An 18946-nucleotide genomic window follows, 5' to 3' on the forward strand; every position below is an offset into this window, starting at 1 on the left:
TTCTTCCTTTTTATTGCCTAAACATGTTTTTGTACTAACTGTGAACTGCGTACTCAAACCAATCCTCTACAGGAGATTCCGTATTCATTATTTCACTTATTTTCGCACGTTAGCAAAGAGAGATACTAAGGTTCAAATCTCTCGTGTGTCAAATAGCAAGCAATAAATTACACATTAGGAAACTATAGCAAACATCTGCAGCAACATCATATATTCAAAGAAGAACGAAGAAAAATAACTGGATCTCCAATTCGAGTAATAAGAATGTAATAACAAAAGAAAAACAGCAAAGACTACATCATTTGCCTCATGTACCAAGAATAAACCAGCAAATACTAAAGTTCCCAGATCACAAGAATTTTTTACAGATCAGTCATGTACCATGGTGAGGCCACATCTGTTCAGAAAATAAAACCTAAGATTTAGTTTGCCCATGCACTGTCCCCGCATACATAGTAGTAAGTATTTCTAATCAACGTTACAAAATAGTGTTGCATTACATTCTGAGTAGCGAATTCCAGAGTGATGATTATATACTGCTGGGCTATTAGAAATTGGTGGCTCTTTGTACATATGCATCGACTGCCCACACGATGCAGTTCATTCAAATTATAAAAAAAAACCTAAAAAAGGTTCTAGTACTCACTTGTGCAGTTCTTTTCTTTATTTCCAGATTATCGTCTGGATTCTGCAAATAATGTTTGGACGGTGGTGATATCTCAAGAACAGTTTACGTCCCACCTGCCATCAGAAGACCAATTTGAATGTGCAAAACTCGAAGGACCAGAAAACACAACCAGTACTTTTTGAACAAACTATAGTTTAAGCAGAGGAAGTGAAAATACATCATTATTTTCTCGACATTGAACAATACATATACTGCCAGTTGCCAGATCTCCTTTCCCAAATATATGGCATTCCATAATTTTAAGATAGGCTATTTTCAAGATCATGCACTACTATGTAGTACCATCAAGGGTACTATAAGTGAGCTAACAGAATAAGATACTAATAGTTTTACACATGCCTTGTTTATTGTGCAAAACCAGAATGGCATCTATTTAGGAACGGAGACGGTATTAAACATTGGGAACCTGACCTTTCAATGCACTTCATCGTCTCATATCAAAAAGTCTGGCAGCTCCTCCAGGCACGGCTAACAGCCTCCACCATTCTTCCAATGCCCAATGGTACTCAGTTGCTGAAATCCTAACTGGCAGGGTTTTCTTTTTTAACAGAAACTGTCAAGAGTTAGGTCACTAGTCATTGATAAGATAGACTGCAATTATGTGATGGCAAGTTAGAGCTACGAGAACAGCGGCATGCACCAAGTACAAGTCAATCTGATTCTCCATGGAGACCAAAAGAATCAATCTGAAACAGTTAGCGAGAACCCGTGAGCTTACAGCGTCCAAACAAAATGGTGGGCGCGTTGCAGATCCGCTCTGCCCTATCTTTTCTCCTCCTTCCTCGCCATGGGTTCGTAGCGGTGCGAACAGGCCGGACGAGGCGAGGCCGCCGGCGGCGGCGGGTGTGAGCTGGGCAACGGGAGCGGAGTCGCGGTTGCAGGCATCGCCGCACGCGAGCGACGGAGTGCTCATGGGAGATGAGGCCCAAGTGTTGGTTTGATCAATTTGATATCAATAGAGTGGGCCGAGCCCGCGCAACCACAGTTTCCCACGTCCTTTATTTTCCACACCGTAGCACTCCTATGTTCTAAAAAAAAAAGCACTCCGTTGTTTTTTTTAGCGTTTGTACCGCATCGCTAGCCTACCGCAGGATGCGCCGGTTTATAAGGTGGCCTTCGCCTCGTCCCATTGCCCCACAGTAGGTGGGGGTACGGGCCTACAGAAAATGTACATACAGCCCTTTGTACAGTCTTGTAGATAGATGTACATACTGTTGTGTTGTACATTGTACAATGTATGTATGTAAAAATACAGATGTAAATTAAAAAAAATATTTTTTTTCCATCTTCATGTGCTTTATCACTATACCTTACCACATCTGGCCACCAAGTACACCACCGTTACATACTTACATGCAAATGGAGCATACAACGATATAATTCTTCAGAAGACAAAAACAAACGACTGCACAACCAACACCTCGACAATACAAACGACCATAGGTATTTGCCCTGTTGAAGAATTTGTTCGATTAATTATTTAACTTGCCGGTTAATCCATACTCGTAGGATCATTGAGTAGCCGATAAATTGATAAATCATTTGATTAGTTAATTAAATAACCAATTAGTCTATTAATCTCCTACTCGTCAGTCAACCGAGCAGCTACCAGTTAACAATCTCATGAAAAAAGCTCAATCATGCATGTACCTTCATCCATTACATACACAGATACACTACACTTGTAAGGAACTGAACTGGACCTGCTCGGATAACGGCCGGATGTTTTTTTTTTAAAACCCCACCCATATATTAATTAACTTAGAATGTTAATACAATCGTTCATTACAGCATGTTCCACACAGGCCGGAACGCTATTACTAAGAACACCATCAGACTTATTATTAAAACTAAACTTAGCTATCTCGTGCGCCACCTTATTAGCTTTCCTGCTAATCTTGGAGATCTTCACATTCGGCAGCATCTTAGAAATACTGAATGCTTCCTTCTTTATGTCAACAAGGGGAGATCTGTCAAACCTGTAATTTTCAAGAACACCAGCCACAAAAGAACAATCAGTTTCTAATATGATGGGTTGGTGAAGGGTGATACCGATATACAATCCGGAGATTGTCGCTCTAATTTCCGCTTCCTCAGCACTATAGCAGGCTCCAATATAATCCCAAGAGGAAATGATTACTTCTCCAATATGATTCCTGACAACGACCCCCACACTTGCGGCGTTGATTGCCTTCACAAAACTTGCATCGACGTTAATTTTGAAAAACTCCGCGTTGGAAGGTTTCCAACTAACATCCTTCCTCTCCCCATTATTCGAATCCTGAATGCCCTCCCCCAATTCCTTGCCTTTGTAACTTATCACTCCCTGCGTTTTTGAGTGGCAAGACGAAAAGGAAGCCCAGTAATTATGAACAAAATTTACAGAGGCTGATATGGATTCTTTACCTTTAGCAAAAATCAAATCATTCCTCAAGTGCCAAGCTCTCCATAACGTGAAAATAGTTTGCTCACGCACTGTTGGACTTAATTGATCCAGTAAAATAAGAAACCAATCTGGCCCAGTATTTTTAAAAAGCACTTCGGCAGGCAAATTCCACACTTTTCTCAAAGCCAAACGAAGTGCATGTGCCTTTGGGCAACTCACCAAAGTATGAAAAGTGCATTCATCTTCGATGCCACAAATTGTGCATAACGGCCGGATGTTGAAGAGGTCATCCTTGGTAGCTTTCTATTTTTTTCTTTCAATTTTCCATCCAATAATGGCCAGCTTTGCTGATTAAGAGTGTTTAAAGACGGACTTGACAAATCCGATCTCTCAAACACCTGCGAACACGACCGAGCACGTCCACGAACAGTGACCGGCCACGCTTCAAATTAGCCACTTTGCATCCGAGTCTTTGATATTTCAACCCCTAGATTCATACAAAGTATGCAAAAGAAATCCTATGAACTACCCTAACTAAGCTTCGTCGTCTGAGATGACCACGACGTCGGTGTCGGGTGGACGGGTGCGTAGGAGGGCTCCGGCTCCTCCTCCTATCCGACCTCACCCATGTAGGCGAACATCTCCTCCTCCTTCATGGCGTGTTGCGGTTCCATCTTTTGTCGGCGACAGCGTCTCGCCTCCACAACCGACTCCAAGTGGAGAGAATCGAGGATGGCCTGCTGCTCCGTCTACAGATCCACATCCCCAGCGTCCCCATATCCTCCTCCTCCAACTTCGCGCCTTGCCCGGATCTACTCAAGGAGCTGCAGCCGACGCTACGACGTTAGAAATGAATAGCCCCTTATCCGGCGGCATGAGGGCATAGCTACTAGTGGTAGCGGACGGGGAGTGGAAAGTGGCGGCGGCAACGGCGGACGAGCGAAGGGAAATGCGGAGGGGTAGGGTATCGGTGCCGGCGGTCGGCTTAAATAGCCGGGCTAGGCACTACACGGCCCGCCGAAGCAGCGCCACGTGGCTACATCGGTCCGACGAAGGAGACAAGCTTCGGACCGCCGGGTTTCCGGACGATTCCACGTGGGACCCCGACATGAGGAGGAAACCTAGGTTCTGTATCAACTCTACACATATGAGAGCTTTAGTGGAAAAATAGGAAGATGGGCATATGGTTTATTTCTTCATGCTACAGTATTAATGCCTAATTGCGCCTAATCACGCCTAAGCTAGAGAAGCGCAAGTAGGTGGCCAAACACATAATTAATGTCTAGTGCTTCTTTGAACTTTGCTTAATTAGAAGTCGTTGAAAGAACGGTACATCAAAGGATGCCCATTTCAAATAGAGAGTTGCCAAGAAAACAGTGGAAGAGATTGGCGTAAAATTGCTCATGTACCAATCATTGAGATCGATGGTGATACCAACATACACAGCCAAAGCATACATCCTGATTGCTTCACAGCAGTACAGTGCAAATGGGACGAACTGGATGTACTTTTTTTAGGGAAAATGTTACAGCCCTGCCTTTTATAAACTAGATGTACTTTTCTGCTTTTCTATTGCCTAAACACTTTTTTTTACTATGCACCTCGAATCAATCCTCTACAGGAGATTTCGTACTCATTATTTCACCTATTTTGCATGTTAGCACACAGAGATACTAAGGTTTGAATGTCTTCCGTGTCAAATACGTAACAAGCAATAAATTACACATTAAGAAACTAAAGCAAACATCAGCAGCAACAACATATATTCAAGCCTTGCATTCAAAGAAGAATGACGAAAAAAAGCTGGATTTCCAATTCGATTAATAACAATGTAACAAAAAAAAAAAGCAAAGACGACATCATTTGCCTCATGTACCAAAAATTAACCAGCAAATACTAAAGCTCCCTGAATTGTGAACTCCAGACTGATAATTATATACTGCTGGCAACAAATTTCACAAAAATATCCATGAAAACATCCACTAGAAGTTAGTGTACGTGGTTCTTTGTACACATGCATTGCGTGCCCACAGAATGCAGTTTATTTAAACAAAATAAAAGCAAAACCCTAAGAAGGGTTCACACACTGAATCGTGAACTTTCCACTATTTTCAGATTATCGTCTGGATTTTGCAAATAATATTTTGACAATCTACTGTATTTAGGAATGGAATATCATCAAGAGTATAAGTGACGCAACAAACCAAGATACTATGGTTGTACACATGCCTTGTTTAATTCGCAAAACCAGAATCGCATCTACTCCCTCCATTTCTAAATATAAGTCTTTTTAGAGATTCCAATGCGGACTGCATACGGAGCAAAATGAGTGAATCTACACTCTAAAATATGTCTATATATATCCATATGTAGTCGTAGTGTAATCTCTAGAAAGACTTATATTTAGGAACGGAGGGAGTAGGAATGCATGGGGTATTAAACATTGGGAACCTGACCTTCCTTCCTGCAGTTCATCGTCTCAAATCAAAGTCTGACAACTCACAGCTAACAGCCTCCTTCAAATCAAAGTCATTAGTCACTAATAAGATAGTACTCCAGGTTGCAATTGTGCGAAGGCAAGATAAGATGCATCCAGTACATATCACCGGGCAGACTCCAAATCCTATGGAGATCAAAAGCATCAACCTGAAACAATTAGTGAGAATTGTTGAGCTTACAGTATCGAAATCGATGGGCGCGTTGCAGGTTCGCTCTGCCCTATCCCGTCTACTCCACCCTCGCCATCGGTTTGAGGCGGTGCGAACAGGCCGGGGCGCAAGACGGGGCGGCGACGATACGACGGCGGCAACGAGAGGGGAGTCGCGGCGCACACAGCGCCGCCGATGAGGGACGGAGTGTCACGGGGAGGCTGCGTCTGGGGGATTTGTTTTGTATTTTTAGGGGGTCAGAAACTGCGAGATGAAGCCCAGAGGCCTGCTTTAGAGTGGGCCGGACCCATGCAACCACAGTTTCTTGTATTATTATTTTCCTCACGTTTCTCAAAAATGTATATTATTATTCTCACCGTAGTAGACTGGTTTTGTACCGCATTGCTAACATACCGCAGGATAGGCCAGTTTTATAAGGTGGCATTCGGCCCGTCTCCTTGCCCCCACATTAGGTGGGGGTACGGGCTTGCCTTAAGCCCGTTAGAGTGTACAGTAAATGTATATACTGCCCCTGTACAGCCTTGTTGTACTTGTACATGTACAATAGATTAGATGTAGTTGTACAATGTATGCAAAAAATACAGATGTAAATAAAAATATTTTTTTTTAATCTTCATGTGTGAGTTGTTTTACCACTATACTTTACCCCATCTAGCCAGTAAGTACACCACTGTTTCACACTTACATGCAAATATACACTATACTATGACATGATTCTTCAGTAGACAAAAACAAACGGCTGCATAATAAATCTTTGAATATCAGAAGTTGACACCCCAACAGCCCATCACTCTGCTGAAATAATAACAGAGGAAACAATGAGCTGAATTAACTAACCACCTTCACATAGTCTCTGAGCCCCTCCGTTTCATAATAAGCGCCGTGGTTTTAGTTCAGAGTATATTGTATAAAAAAGGAAAAAAAGAAGAGCTCAATCATGCAGCACGTACCTTCATCGATTTATTTTTTTGATAACTTAGTCTCACTTTCCCCTTCAAAAAAATCATACAGTACTACTATTAAGTTGAAGCGGTCATCCTTGGTGGATTTCTCCCAAATTTTCCATGCAAGAACGGCCAGATATTGCTGACTAGTGGCACGAGAAGAAAAGGACGTGCTACACCTACACAGTGTCACACAGCAACCAACCGTGTTCCCTTTTCAGCGGTCTTTCCAGGAAATTGCCAGCCACCGCTTCCTTCGCTTGGTTCACACAAGGAAGCTGCATAGGAGATGAAATCAGAAGTCATGCTTCAGTCAATAAAATCGAAGTGAAGAATCAAACAAGTCTAGTTACAGAAAAGTTATGTGTTGAGTAGATAATTTTTTGATAAAAATAAATGTTACCTAGACACCGTGGTCGAATTGAGCATCACATGTGCAGAAGCCACTATTCTAGTGATGATTGCTTTCAAAACTGCAAGGCGGGGCCAAGTGCTTCGATTCAACAGATCAGGGGAGGAAATACAAGAATTCTGAAAAGTATATCCTCCTCAGCTTCAGCTGGTATGAAGAGCAACAACGACTTTTGGGTCAATGGCAGAGCGATAGCAGAGCCCGTTAGGGTATACAGTACATGTATATACTGCCTTTGTACAGTATTGTTGTACTTGTATCTACAATAGATGGATGTTGTGTTGTGTTGTACTTTACAATATATGTAAAATATGTAGATGTTAAATAATAAAAACATTTTTTTCTCATCTTCATGTGTTTTACCATTATACTTTATACTCCATCTAGCCAATAAGTACACCACCATTTCATACTTATTACATGGAAATACACCATACAGTGATACGATTCTTCATCAGAAGGCAAAAAGAAAGGACTACATAACTGAACTCAGATTGTAAACTTCATGCATTGAATAGCAGCAATGGACACCCCAGCACCCATCACTCTCCTGGAATAATAACAGAGGAAATAACAAGCTGAATTAACTAACACCATTACATACACTACGCGTGTCAAGGAACTGAACTTTGTATTTTACAAAAAAGCTCAATCATGCACGTACCTTCATCCATTACATACACTACATGTGTCAAGGAACTGAACTGGGACCTTTGTGCATGCACCTGATAACTCAGCCTCTTCCTCCCCTTCAAAAAAGAAATAAATCATAATTTACGTTGAAGCGGTCATCCATGGTGGATTTTTTCCAGATTTTCCATCCAATAAGGGACAGAGATTGTTGACTAGTGACAAGAAAAAGAGAAGGGCATGTATAGTGTCACACACACACACACCAACCAACCGTGTTCCCTTTTTCCATCTGGACTCAACATGTTCCTTCATCAGTCTTTCCAGGAAATTGCCAGGCTCAGATCCCTTTGCTTTGGTGACTTTTTTTTATCATTACATGTAACGGTGAAGAATAGGACAACTTGTTACGTCTGTTAGTTTTGGCTGCACAAGATATGAAATAATCAACGGAATAAACAACTCAATGTACAGAAAGTTACACATCAAGTAGATAATTCTTAATCTGAAACAAGTCATGCCTAGACGCCATGATCAAATTGAGTACCGCGTTAGTGGATGATAGGAAAGAATACGACTCATTTTTTTCTGAAAAGTACATCCTCAGCTTCAGCTGGTACCAAGAGAAACGACTTTGGAGTCAATGGCAGAGCAATAATAGTGTGCCTCCCCCCACCCACACACACACACCAACCTCCTCACCCCTTGTTCTAGATTCCCAGTTTGCATCTCTGGGAGACTGTAAACAGCCAAAAACCATGCCGATCGGAGAAGCTGTTCTGTCTGCCTTCATGCAGGCACTCTTCGAGAAAGTGATCGCTACCGCTTTTGGTGAGCTGAAATTACCTCAAGATGTAGCTGAGGAGCTGGAGAAACTATCCAGCAGTCTGTCAACCATCCAAGCTCACGTTGAAGATGCTGAGGAGCGGCAGCTGAAGGATAAGGCGGCACGAAGCTGGCTTGCCAAGCTCAAGGATGTTGCATATGAGATGGATGACTTGCTCGATGATTATGCAGCTGAGGCCCTTCGATCCAAACTAGAAGGCCCGTCCAGAGACAACCATTTGAGCAAGGTTAGAAGCTGTTTCTGTTGCTTTTGGTTCAACACCTGTTTATTCAACCACAAGATTCTGCAAGACATAAAGAAGGTGGAGGAGAAGCTCAATAGGCTTGTCCAGGAAAGAGAGATTATTGGTCCAAACATGATTAGTGCAACAGACAGGAAAGAGCTAAAAGAGAGGCCTCAGACAAGTTCAATAATCGATGACTCAAGTGTGTTTGGAAGAGAAGAAGATAAGGAGACCATTGTGAAGATGTTGCTTGATCAGAATAACTCCAACCATGCCAACCTTTCTATTCTTCCCATAGTGGGCATGGGTGGACTAGGGAAGACGACTCTAACACAGCTTGTGTACAATGATACAAGAATAAAGGAGCATTTCCAGTTAAGGGTCTGGCTGTGTGTTTCTGAAAATTTTGATCAGATGAAGCTTACCAAGGAAACCATTGAATCAGTTGCCAGCGAGTTTGAATCAACCATCAGTTGGGTCTCATCCGTCACGACCAACATGAACTTGCTCCAAGAAGACCTCTCAAAAAAGCTAAAAGGTAAAAGGTTTCTTCTAGTACTTGATGATGTATGGAATGAGGACCCTGAAAAGTGGGGTACATATCGCCGTGCTCTACTTACTGGAGGAAAGGGAAGCAGAATAGTAGTAACCACAAGGAACAAAAATGTGGGGAAACTAATGGGTGGGATGACTCCATACTATCTAAATCAGTTATCCGACAATGATTGCTGGTCTTTGTTCAGGAGCTATGCATTTGTGGATGGTAACTCCAATGCACACCCAAATTTGGAAATGATAGGCATGGAAATTGTGAAGAAGTTGAAAGGCTTACCACTGGCTGCAAAAGCAATAGGCAGCTTACTGTGTTCCCAGGATACTGAGGATGACTGGAAAAACGTATTAAGGAGTGAAATATGGGAACTGCCATCGGATAAGAACAATATATTACCAGCTCTGAGATTGAGTTACAATCATTTGCCTGCCATACTGAAGAGATGTTTTGCATTTTGCTCAGTCTTTCACAAAGACTATGTGTTTGAGAAAGACAAATTGGTCCAGATATGGATGGCCCTTGGATTTATTCAGCCTCAGCGGAGGAGAAGAATGGAAGAGATTGGAAGTAGCTATTTTGATGAATTACTAAGCAGGTCCTTCTTCCAACATCACAAAGGTGGATATGTGATGCATGATGCTATGCATGACCTAGCACAGTCGGTCTCAATTCATGAATATCTCAGACTGGATGACCTTCCAAACAACAGCAGCTCTGCAAGAAGTGCCAGGCACCTCTCATTCTCTTGTGAAAATAGAAGTGAGACTTCATTTGAAGCCTTTCTTGGATTTAAAAGAGCACGGACACTTCTACTGCTAAGTGGATATAAATCAATGACAAGGTCTGTCCCCAGTGATCTGTTCCTCAAGTTAAGGTACCTCCATGTACTCGATTTGAACCGGCGAGACATTACTGAGTTGCCAGATTCTATTGGAAGCTTAAAAATGCTTCGGTATTTGAATCTCTCGGGCACTGGTATAGCAATGTTGCCTTCGTCAATTGGTAGACTCTTCAGCTTGCAAATACTTAAGTTGAAAAACTGCCATCAATTAGATTGTCTCCCACAAAGCATAACCAATCTTGTAAATCTTCGATGGCTAGAAGCAAGAACAGAGTTGGTCACGGGCATAGCCAGAATAGGTAAATTAACCTGTCTTCAACAGTTGGATGAATTTGTGGTCCGTACAGACAAAGGATATAAGATCAGTGAATTGAAGGAAATGAAGGAGATTAGAGGGCATATTTGTATTAAGAATATCGAGTGTGTGGCTAGCATAGAGGAAGCAATTGGAGCTTTTCTAAGCGAGAAGGCGTTCATCAGCATCCTAGACCTTATCTGGTCCGATAACAGGCACATAGCATCAGAAGAAGCAAATCAAGACAAAAGGATACTTGAGGTTCTCCGGCCACATCATGAACTGAACGAGCTAACTGTCAAGGCATTTGCAGGCTCCTCCTTCCCAAATTGGTTTGGTAGTCTTTCCCACTTGCAAACCCTCCACCTGTCTGATTGTACAAAATGTTCGACTCTACCAGCACTGGGAGAGCTGCCTCAACTCAAGTATTTAGATATTGGTGGTTTTCCGGCCATTATTCAAATCAGCCAAGATTTTTCAGGTACCAATGGAGTTAATGGGTTTCCAGCACTGAAAGAGCTCGTATTCGAAGACATGAGTAATTTCAAGAGGTGGGCTTCTGTACAAGATGGTGAATTTCTTCCATCCCTCACAGAACTTGTAGTGGTGGACTGCCCGAAAATAACAGAGTTCCCACTACTCCCATCAATGCTAGTGAAGCTCAAAGTTTCTGAAACGGGGTTCACTATTCTTCCAGAAGTCCATATTCCAAACTCCCAGTTTCCATCGTCGTTAGAATGCTTACAGATTCATCAGTGCCCAAATCTCACATCCTTACAAGAAGGACTGCTTAGCCAGCAATTATTGGCTCTCCAGCAGTTAACCATCACTCAATGTTTAGACCTAATTGACCTGCCAGTTGAAGGATTCAGATCCCTGTCTGCTCTTAAGAGTCTTCACATCTATGACTGCCCAAGGTTGGCACCATCAGGACAGCATAGCTTGCTGCCCTCCAAGCTTGAAGACTTGCGCATCAGCTCATGCTCCAACCTTATCAACCCTCTTCTTCAAGAGCTTAATCAGCTCTCCTCGTTGACACATCTCACCACCGCTGATTGTGCTAGCCTTCAGTCTTTTCCAGTAAAGCTCCCTGCCACTCTGCAAAAACTGGAGATCCTCGATTGCATTAATCTGATCTACTTGCCTGCTGGTCTAGAAGATGCATCGTGCCTAACAACCATAACCATCTTGAAATGTCCTCTCATACCATGCTTGCCAGGGCGCCTTACAGGGTCATTGAAAGAACTGTACATCAAAGAATGCCCGTTTCTATTGGAGAGTTGCCAGGAAAACAGTGGAAGAGATTGGTGTAATATTGCTCATGTACCAATCATTGAGATCAGTGATGATACCAACATAACCAACAAGAGCACACGAAGAAGATTATCATGAGTGCCTCACAGCAGTGCTACACAAATGGTATGACCTAGATATATTTTTCTGCTTGTCTTGCATAAACATGTTTTGTCTACTAATTGTAAACTTTCATAGTAGAACCAAAATCCTCTATAGGTGATTTTGCATTCGTTATTGCACCTATTTTGCATCTTAGCACATAAACACACTTAGGTTCAAATGTCTTGTAACACCTAACCGCAAGAAATAACCATACACTAGGAAACTACTGTAAACATCAGCTGCAACACTGTATAGAGCCTTGCATTCAAAGAAAAATGAACATATTTTAATAGAAAAGTAAAACTAATGGGATTGCCAATTTAAGACTCAGTAATAACAATTCAACAAAAATAAACCATCAAAAGATTCATTATCTACCTCATGTATCCTAGAATCATCTAAGTGTTTGATGTATTAAAAAAGTTTCATATCAACAGGTGCGCCACAGAGATCATTGACCATGGTCAAGTCATATAGCTGTTCCGTTCAGAAAACAAAACCTAAACCTTCAGCTGTGATACGAGAAAGTTTGTTCATGCGCAGTGCGAGCATGCATAGTAGCAAGCTTATCTGGTCAACATTTACAAAATATGGTTGCATTAGCTTCTACTCCCTCCGTTCCAAAATAGATGACTCAACTTTATACTAACTTTAGTAGAAAGTTGAGTCATCTATTTTGGAACGGAGGGAGACTAGCAAACTCCAGATTAATACTTCTATACTGCCAGTGAATTTTTTCATAGAATAGACATAATAATGTCCCAACTCTTGGTTACTAAAAGTTAGTGTGGCTCTCTGTTGCATATGCATTGCCTGTCTAGTGTCTACAGAATGCAGTTCAACGCTAAACCTAAAAGAAGATACTGTGCTCACTTGTGCACTTTCTTTTTTCTATTTGCAGATATCGTCTCGATTCTGGAAATGATTTTTGGACGATGGTGATATTTCAAGACCACCTTGCAGTTTAGTCCCACCTGCCATCAGAAGACTAATCTAATGTGCTTAAATTCAAACGATCAGAAAACTCAGTCAGTAATTTTGAATAAACAGGTCTAGTAGTTTCAGGCTTTCAGCGGAGGAAATTGCCAAGACAGCTCTTTGTGCTTCTGTAATTGTGTGCTCTGTGCTCTCGAATACATTCCATTCTATGATTCTGAGACGCCTTCATTTATTTTTCTTCTCTGTATGACCCTCTCATTCAATAGCTAAGGCTATTTTTTCAAGATTATATACTACAATAGAGTACAGTAATAACTGGATGGCATAAAGAGTATACATACATGCCTTGTTTTTTGTGCAAAATCCTAACTGAAATCTATTCAGTAAAGGAGGGGTTTAAAACGGTGGGAACCTTTTCTTCACTTCTGTCAGTAAACACCATCATATCAAAGTCTGGTACCTCCACCAGGCATTGCCCGCCTAATTGCCTGCAGATTCACTTCTTTCTCCACTCCTTTTTTGCTTTTCTACCTGGATTATCAGGCTCTTATAAATATGGTAATCCTAACACTTCAGTTTCAAGACAATCCAATGTATAGGGACATGATGCTTTTAATATCCACAGGCATGATTATTTGATTTTATGTAGCCCTCCTAAATATGTTTCTACCAGTGATGTGATCATTCAACACTAACATATATATGTTTTATATAAGCTATCCCCACTATGCAACTACTGCTCTTTTGCTGATATGTGTTTTATGCACATCATCAATAAATTAACTCACAGCTTCCTTCTCGTCGTGTTTATCTTGCCATATACCTACCAGCTGGTACAACCAAATCATGAAAATTGACTGAGATAAATAGCGCAGTCCTAGCCAAAAGTACATCAGTAGAGGCTGAGGAACTATATATAGTAAAGAACACAAAACTAAGCCCAACGAATGGAACTGAAAAAAAAGGCATTGCCAAATTCATATGCATCAGCATCAATCCATGCATGTTGTGGTGTAAGAGTGTATATAGGACTGAGAGGCATCAGTAATCCGGTGGCGGTATATATCTCCTAGCACAACAGGTTGACACATCACTTGTGTACTGTCAAAATCCTCTTGTGTAGCACCGAGTAGCGAAGCGGCACCAGCTTGATGCCTCCTACTAGTTCATCTCCATGAACCGGCACCAGGTTGGCACTCGGTTGCTCAAAAATGTAAGACGAGCTACAAAGAAACTTTGCCAAAATGTAACGGCAATTTTCAAGAGTTAAGTCACTGAAGTAGTTTGCAATTGTGCGAAGGCAACTTGAGCTGTGAGAACGGCCGCATGCATCTAGCACATATCATTGGGCAAATCCCCAAAACATATGGAGTTCAAAAGCATCGATTCGAATCAATTCGTAAGATCCATGGACTTACAGTATCGATAACGATGGCCGCGTTTGGCTCTCTTCTCCTCCTCCTGCGCCATTGGTTTGAGGCGGTGCAGCAGGAGGGTGGCGCGGCGGGCCACGGCGGCGATCCGGCGACGCGGCAGGTGTGGGCTGGGGGGCAGCGGGAGGTCGGCGCCGCCGGTGGACGGTGGTGGCACGGGATGGCTGCGTCCAGCCCAGTACATTTTTCAGAAACGGCGAGATGAGCCCCAGGTTTTTTCCAGAGATGAGGCCCAAATTTGCATTTGGTCAGTTCGATGTATAACAGGCCCGCTAATGCTACGGCATTTCCTGTTGAGGCTCTTTCCTGTTTGGTTCCTGTTTTGGCGCTTTAGGCGTCTGTTACTGTGCATTTTGTAAACAGGCGCCTCCACTCCGCGCTGGGCTGACCCGGTTAGTTTTTTTTCTTCCATTATTCCATTAAACTGCACAATTGCGAGTGTGAGGGAACCCTGAAGGATTCGAACCCGCGACCTCTCTGTTCTAGATTAGCTATAGAAACCACCGCAAACACCACACCTCTTGTGGTTCCTTACTCAGCTTTCTTCTTTTTGTTCTTTCTTTCTTTCTGTTTTCTTTTCCTTTCCTTTTCCTCTTTTCTTTTTTCTATTTTCTATTTTCCTTCTCTTTACTTTTAATTTTTTTCCCTTTTTAAAAAATCTGTGAACTTTTATAAATCGATGAACATTTTTAAATTTTGTGTGCACTTTTTAAGAATTGATGAACTTTTTCAGCATCAATGAACTTTTTAAAAACTAGTAAATATGCCCGTGCGTTGCACCGGGAGAATCAAAACACACCTCCCTAGCCCAATGACCCAAGATAACATTCTGTTGCATCAGCCATGTAATATATATTTTACCAATGATCTTAAAATGCATGTATGAGATGCTACACTTCAATCCTGAAAGAATTGATTAATTTAAATATCTAAATTACCTTCCTAGTTAATTTGTAGTATAATGAGTCATTACCTTCATCGTTTGATTTATCATTGAGAGCCTAAATCATGAGGATCGTACATGTATGTACATATATAAGAAATTAAGGTTTAATTGGTAAGTTACCAGATGCCCATTACTGATTTTCGTTACCAAATTTCTTCTAAACTTACATGCACGGAGACCTATAAAGTCTAAAGTACAACTCAATTTTCTTTCATATAGAAGGAAACATAATAAACAGATTTGCACATACCACACTAAAACGAATTTTCTATTTGAAGAGGTCACAATAATTTTCATGAAATCAGGTGTATGATTCGGAATTTCTTTTTTAACCATGCATGCTTCAGATTCCATGGAAAGGCATTATTCCCAGTGTGTTGCAACGGAAAAAAATCATCCCTCATACGCACACCTGAGAGCATCGGCGAATCCCTTCAAATCTTTCACAATGCCCCACGAGAAACAACATGATAAGTGGTGTAAGTTCATAAGGTTGTATTATTTGTGAAATGTATTCAACATGTTTCCAATTTATTAGACTACAGAAATATCAACATTAAGCCGGGATTTTCAAAATACCCCATATAAGGAAGATATTAATAAAGGTTGCATCATAAATGGAATTTTAGGAATGATGATTAATATAATAGCATATTTGAAATCTACACATCTTTTTAAAGGGATTTCCATATATAACATGTTAGATTTGGCGTTAGGATTTGAAAGTGATTAATATAGTACCATATTTGAAATCTACACATCTTTTTAAGGGATTTCTATATATAACATGCTAGATTTGAAGTTAGGGTTTGAAAGTTATGAGTTTTTTTGACATTGAAAGTGATTAATATAATACCATATTTGAAATCTACACATCTTTTTAAGTGATTTCTATACATAACATGTTAGATTTGGAGTTAGGGTTTGAAAGTTATGATTTTTTTTGAAATATATGAATATGTCCAAAAAATAGAGTAACTGGTACATTGTGCTGCCCATCTGCTAAGTGACGCTGGAGCGAGTAGTAATATCCTACGCCTACCAACATTAATAGGAGAGAAAAATAAAAGGAGGAAAAGGGAGCAAGGGGACTCGAACCTGGGTCTCCCAAGTAAACAGGCGAGCCTCACACCACTGCGCCACACACATGCAAGCTGTTGATTATAGGGGCTTCACTTTAATAAGTTGAGTAGGTCGCGGATTTTAGAAAAGGGTAAACCGAACCGTTTTTTCCACTTACCAATGGCATGGTGGGTAATTATTTATAACTTCAAGGGCACTTTTAATGACGGACGACCAGAAGCACTCCGTGCTTTATTAGTAGGGAAAGATTTATGATTTTTTTAAATCAATTTGTTTTTCAAAATTTATGATCTTTAAAAAAATCATTTTTTCAATATTGATAACTTTTTCCAAAATTGATGAAATTTTCTCAATTATTGAACTTTTTCCAAATTGATAAACTTTTCTTCAAAATCAACGATAACTTTTTATTTGTTTTCATTGTTTTTCTTTTTTTTACTTGTTTTCATACCTCATGCACTCCTATGACCATTCGGATATAAATACATTTGTTATTTTTTGCGGATGAGATATAAATACATTTGAAGTACATATATAAACAAATTGCCTCTCTAGCACAATGAAAAATAGTAAAAAGCTCATCAGCTCTCGACATTCATAGGTTATGGCGGCTTTCGATGCTATGTACACGTTCAGATCGAGCACCGACCGAACAATCTTATATCCTGTGCTACCAAAAATTAGTTGCTCTCATGCTGCCATTTTTTCAATAAAAAAATCTATCTTTTAAAAAAATCAAAAACAATTGTGGATGTTCACAATATGTAGGAATCTCAAGTTAAAATACGAAATACACATGGAGAAAAAAAGGCAAATCCAAATGTGAACAGTGTCATTTTACCTTTTGTCTTTTAGTGATACTGTCATGGTAAATTTGTCTTTTTAGTGATACGAGTGCTTGCTTCCTATGCGGAGGGCAGGATAGCTGGCGGCATTCTTTGCTGGAGTGTAATGTGTCTAGGTGTGTGTGGGCACTTTCAGAAGCCGAGATGGTCGAGCACATGTGGGCAACCTCAGAACCTGACGCACGGCTGTGGCTCTTTGCCATGAATGACTCTCTTCCACCGGAGCAATTTCAGTTGATGATTGTTACTTTATGGGCGATTTGGAGTGCAAGACGGAAAGCTATACATGAGGATATATACCAGACTCCGTTTGCCACTGACAACTTCATCAAAGCTTACTTATCAGACATAGAGTTTTTGAAGAAGAAGAAGGAGGAAGCACATGGGATAGCAGTACCACGACCCCGTACGTGGATTCCACCACCAACAGATTACTACAAACTCAATGTGGACGCGGCCGTGTCACGCCCAGGTACCTTTGGCGCAGTTGGTGTGGTTTGCAGGGATGCGAGAGGTTTGTTCATGGGAGCGTCAGCTCTCGTTTTCAGAGGACTGCACAACCCCCAAGTGCTAGAAGCACTAGCTGTTCGGGAGGCATTAGCACTTTCAGAAGATCTCTATATTAACCATTTACTTGTTGCCTCCGATTGCAAGGTGGTGGTAGATGCAATCAGACAGGGAAGCTCAGCAGAATTTGGAGCCATTGTCGAGGAAATCAAGACTAGAGCAACTACCTTTATTTCATGTTCGTTTACTCATGAGTATAGGACCTCCAATACGGAGGCCCATAATCTCGCAAAGCATGCGTTATCTTTAGGGTTTGGCCGACACACTTGGCTAGGACAACCCGGCGATCTTCTTTTTGTACCTATGAACATTATGATTCAGTAATAAAGCTTTGTGAGATTCTCAAAAAAAAAAAAACTGACCCATGAGCCTATTCCTTTTCCAAATCTTGAGGTGTGGGACAGTGTGCGATACCGCGACCATGCGAGGACGAGTGCTCCTTTCAATTTACGGTAATATTTTTCCTAAACACTATACATTTATGTTATATACCTAAAAAAATTATATACATGGTTAAATTTTTGCAAATACAGGACTAACATTTTTTAATACACAGTCAACATTTTGTAATACATAGTAAACAATTTTTAATAGCAATAACTATTTTTTCACACACAATGTACATTTTTTATATACATAGGAACATTTTTTATACACATTTAATATTTCTAAAATCTGATCAATTTTTTTGCATACAAATTGTATTTGTTTTGTATATATTTTTCGTTTACATGACAATTATTTCTACATACATTTAATATTTTTCAAATGCTTGATTAATATTTTTCAAATATGTGATTCACAGTTTGTCAAATGCTTGGTTAATATGCATTCTTAAATACGTGATCATTTTTCATACATTTATTTTTTTATACATTTTTCGTATACATGAGAAACATTTTTCTCTATACACATTTAACATAAACTCGTGATCAACATTTTTTCGTACACATTGTTTTTGTTTTGTATAAACTTGATTAACATTTTTCAAGTACTTGTTTAACAATTTTTTAAATGCTTGATTAACATTTCTAAATACATGATCAAATTTTTGTATACATATTGTATATTTTTCGTATACTTGTGAAACATTTTCTCTTTACACATTTCATATACATGATCAAATTTTTGTATACATATTGTATATTTTTCATATACATGTGAAATATTTTCTCTTTACACATTTCATATTTTTTAAATGCTTGATTTACAATTTTACAAAGTGCTTTATGTAAAGTGTCGAGGCA

The 18946-nt window shown here is 40.3% G+C and overlaps 1 protein-coding gene and 1 long non-coding RNA gene across 4 annotated transcripts; one reads left to right on the forward strand and one right to left on the reverse strand.

Annotated features, from left to right (window-relative positions):
* Positions 1-5458: 5458 nt before the first annotated feature.
* On the reverse strand, positions 5459-14459 carry LOC119284769. 3 transcript variants are annotated; one of them, XR_005139199.1, is made up of 6 exons: positions 14244-14459; positions 8004-8155; positions 7764-7848; positions 7091-7649; positions 6893-6965; positions 5459-5720 (listed from the first exon to the last, which is right to left on the reverse strand). It is a non-coding gene; the product is annotated as an uncharacterized LOC119284769 (long non-coding RNA). The 3 variants fall into 3 exon arrangements; XR_005139197.1 differs by lacking the exon at positions 5459-5720 and adding an exon at positions 13238-13356 and having other exon boundaries at positions 6489-6965; XR_005139196.1 differs by lacking the exon at positions 5459-5720 and having other exon boundaries at positions 6489-6965.
* LOC119284759 (disease resistance protein RGA2-like) lies at positions 8273-13199 on the forward strand. Its single transcript, XM_037563926.1, has 2 exons — positions 8273-11907; positions 12788-13199. The coding sequence occupies exon 1, from the start codon at positions 8488-8490 to the stop codon at positions 11878-11880; it is 3393 nt and encodes a 1130-aa protein (XP_037419823.1). The 5' UTR covers positions 8273-8487; the 3' UTR covers positions 11881-11907; positions 12788-13199.
* Positions 14460-18946: the final 4487 nt, after the last annotated feature.

The sequence above is a fragment of the Triticum dicoccoides genome, chromosome 1A, assembly GCF_002162155.2.
Source record: "Triticum dicoccoides isolate Atlit2015 ecotype Zavitan chromosome 1A, WEW_v2.0, whole genome shotgun sequence".
NCBI classification, from domain to species: Eukaryota; Viridiplantae; Streptophyta; class Magnoliopsida; order Poales; family Poaceae; genus Triticum; species Triticum dicoccoides.

Coding starts and splice junctions, on each gene's coding strand:
- LOC119284759 (XM_037563926.1), top strand. CDS start 8,488: ATGCCGATCGGAGAAGCTGTTCTGTCTGCCTTCATGCAGGCACTCTTC.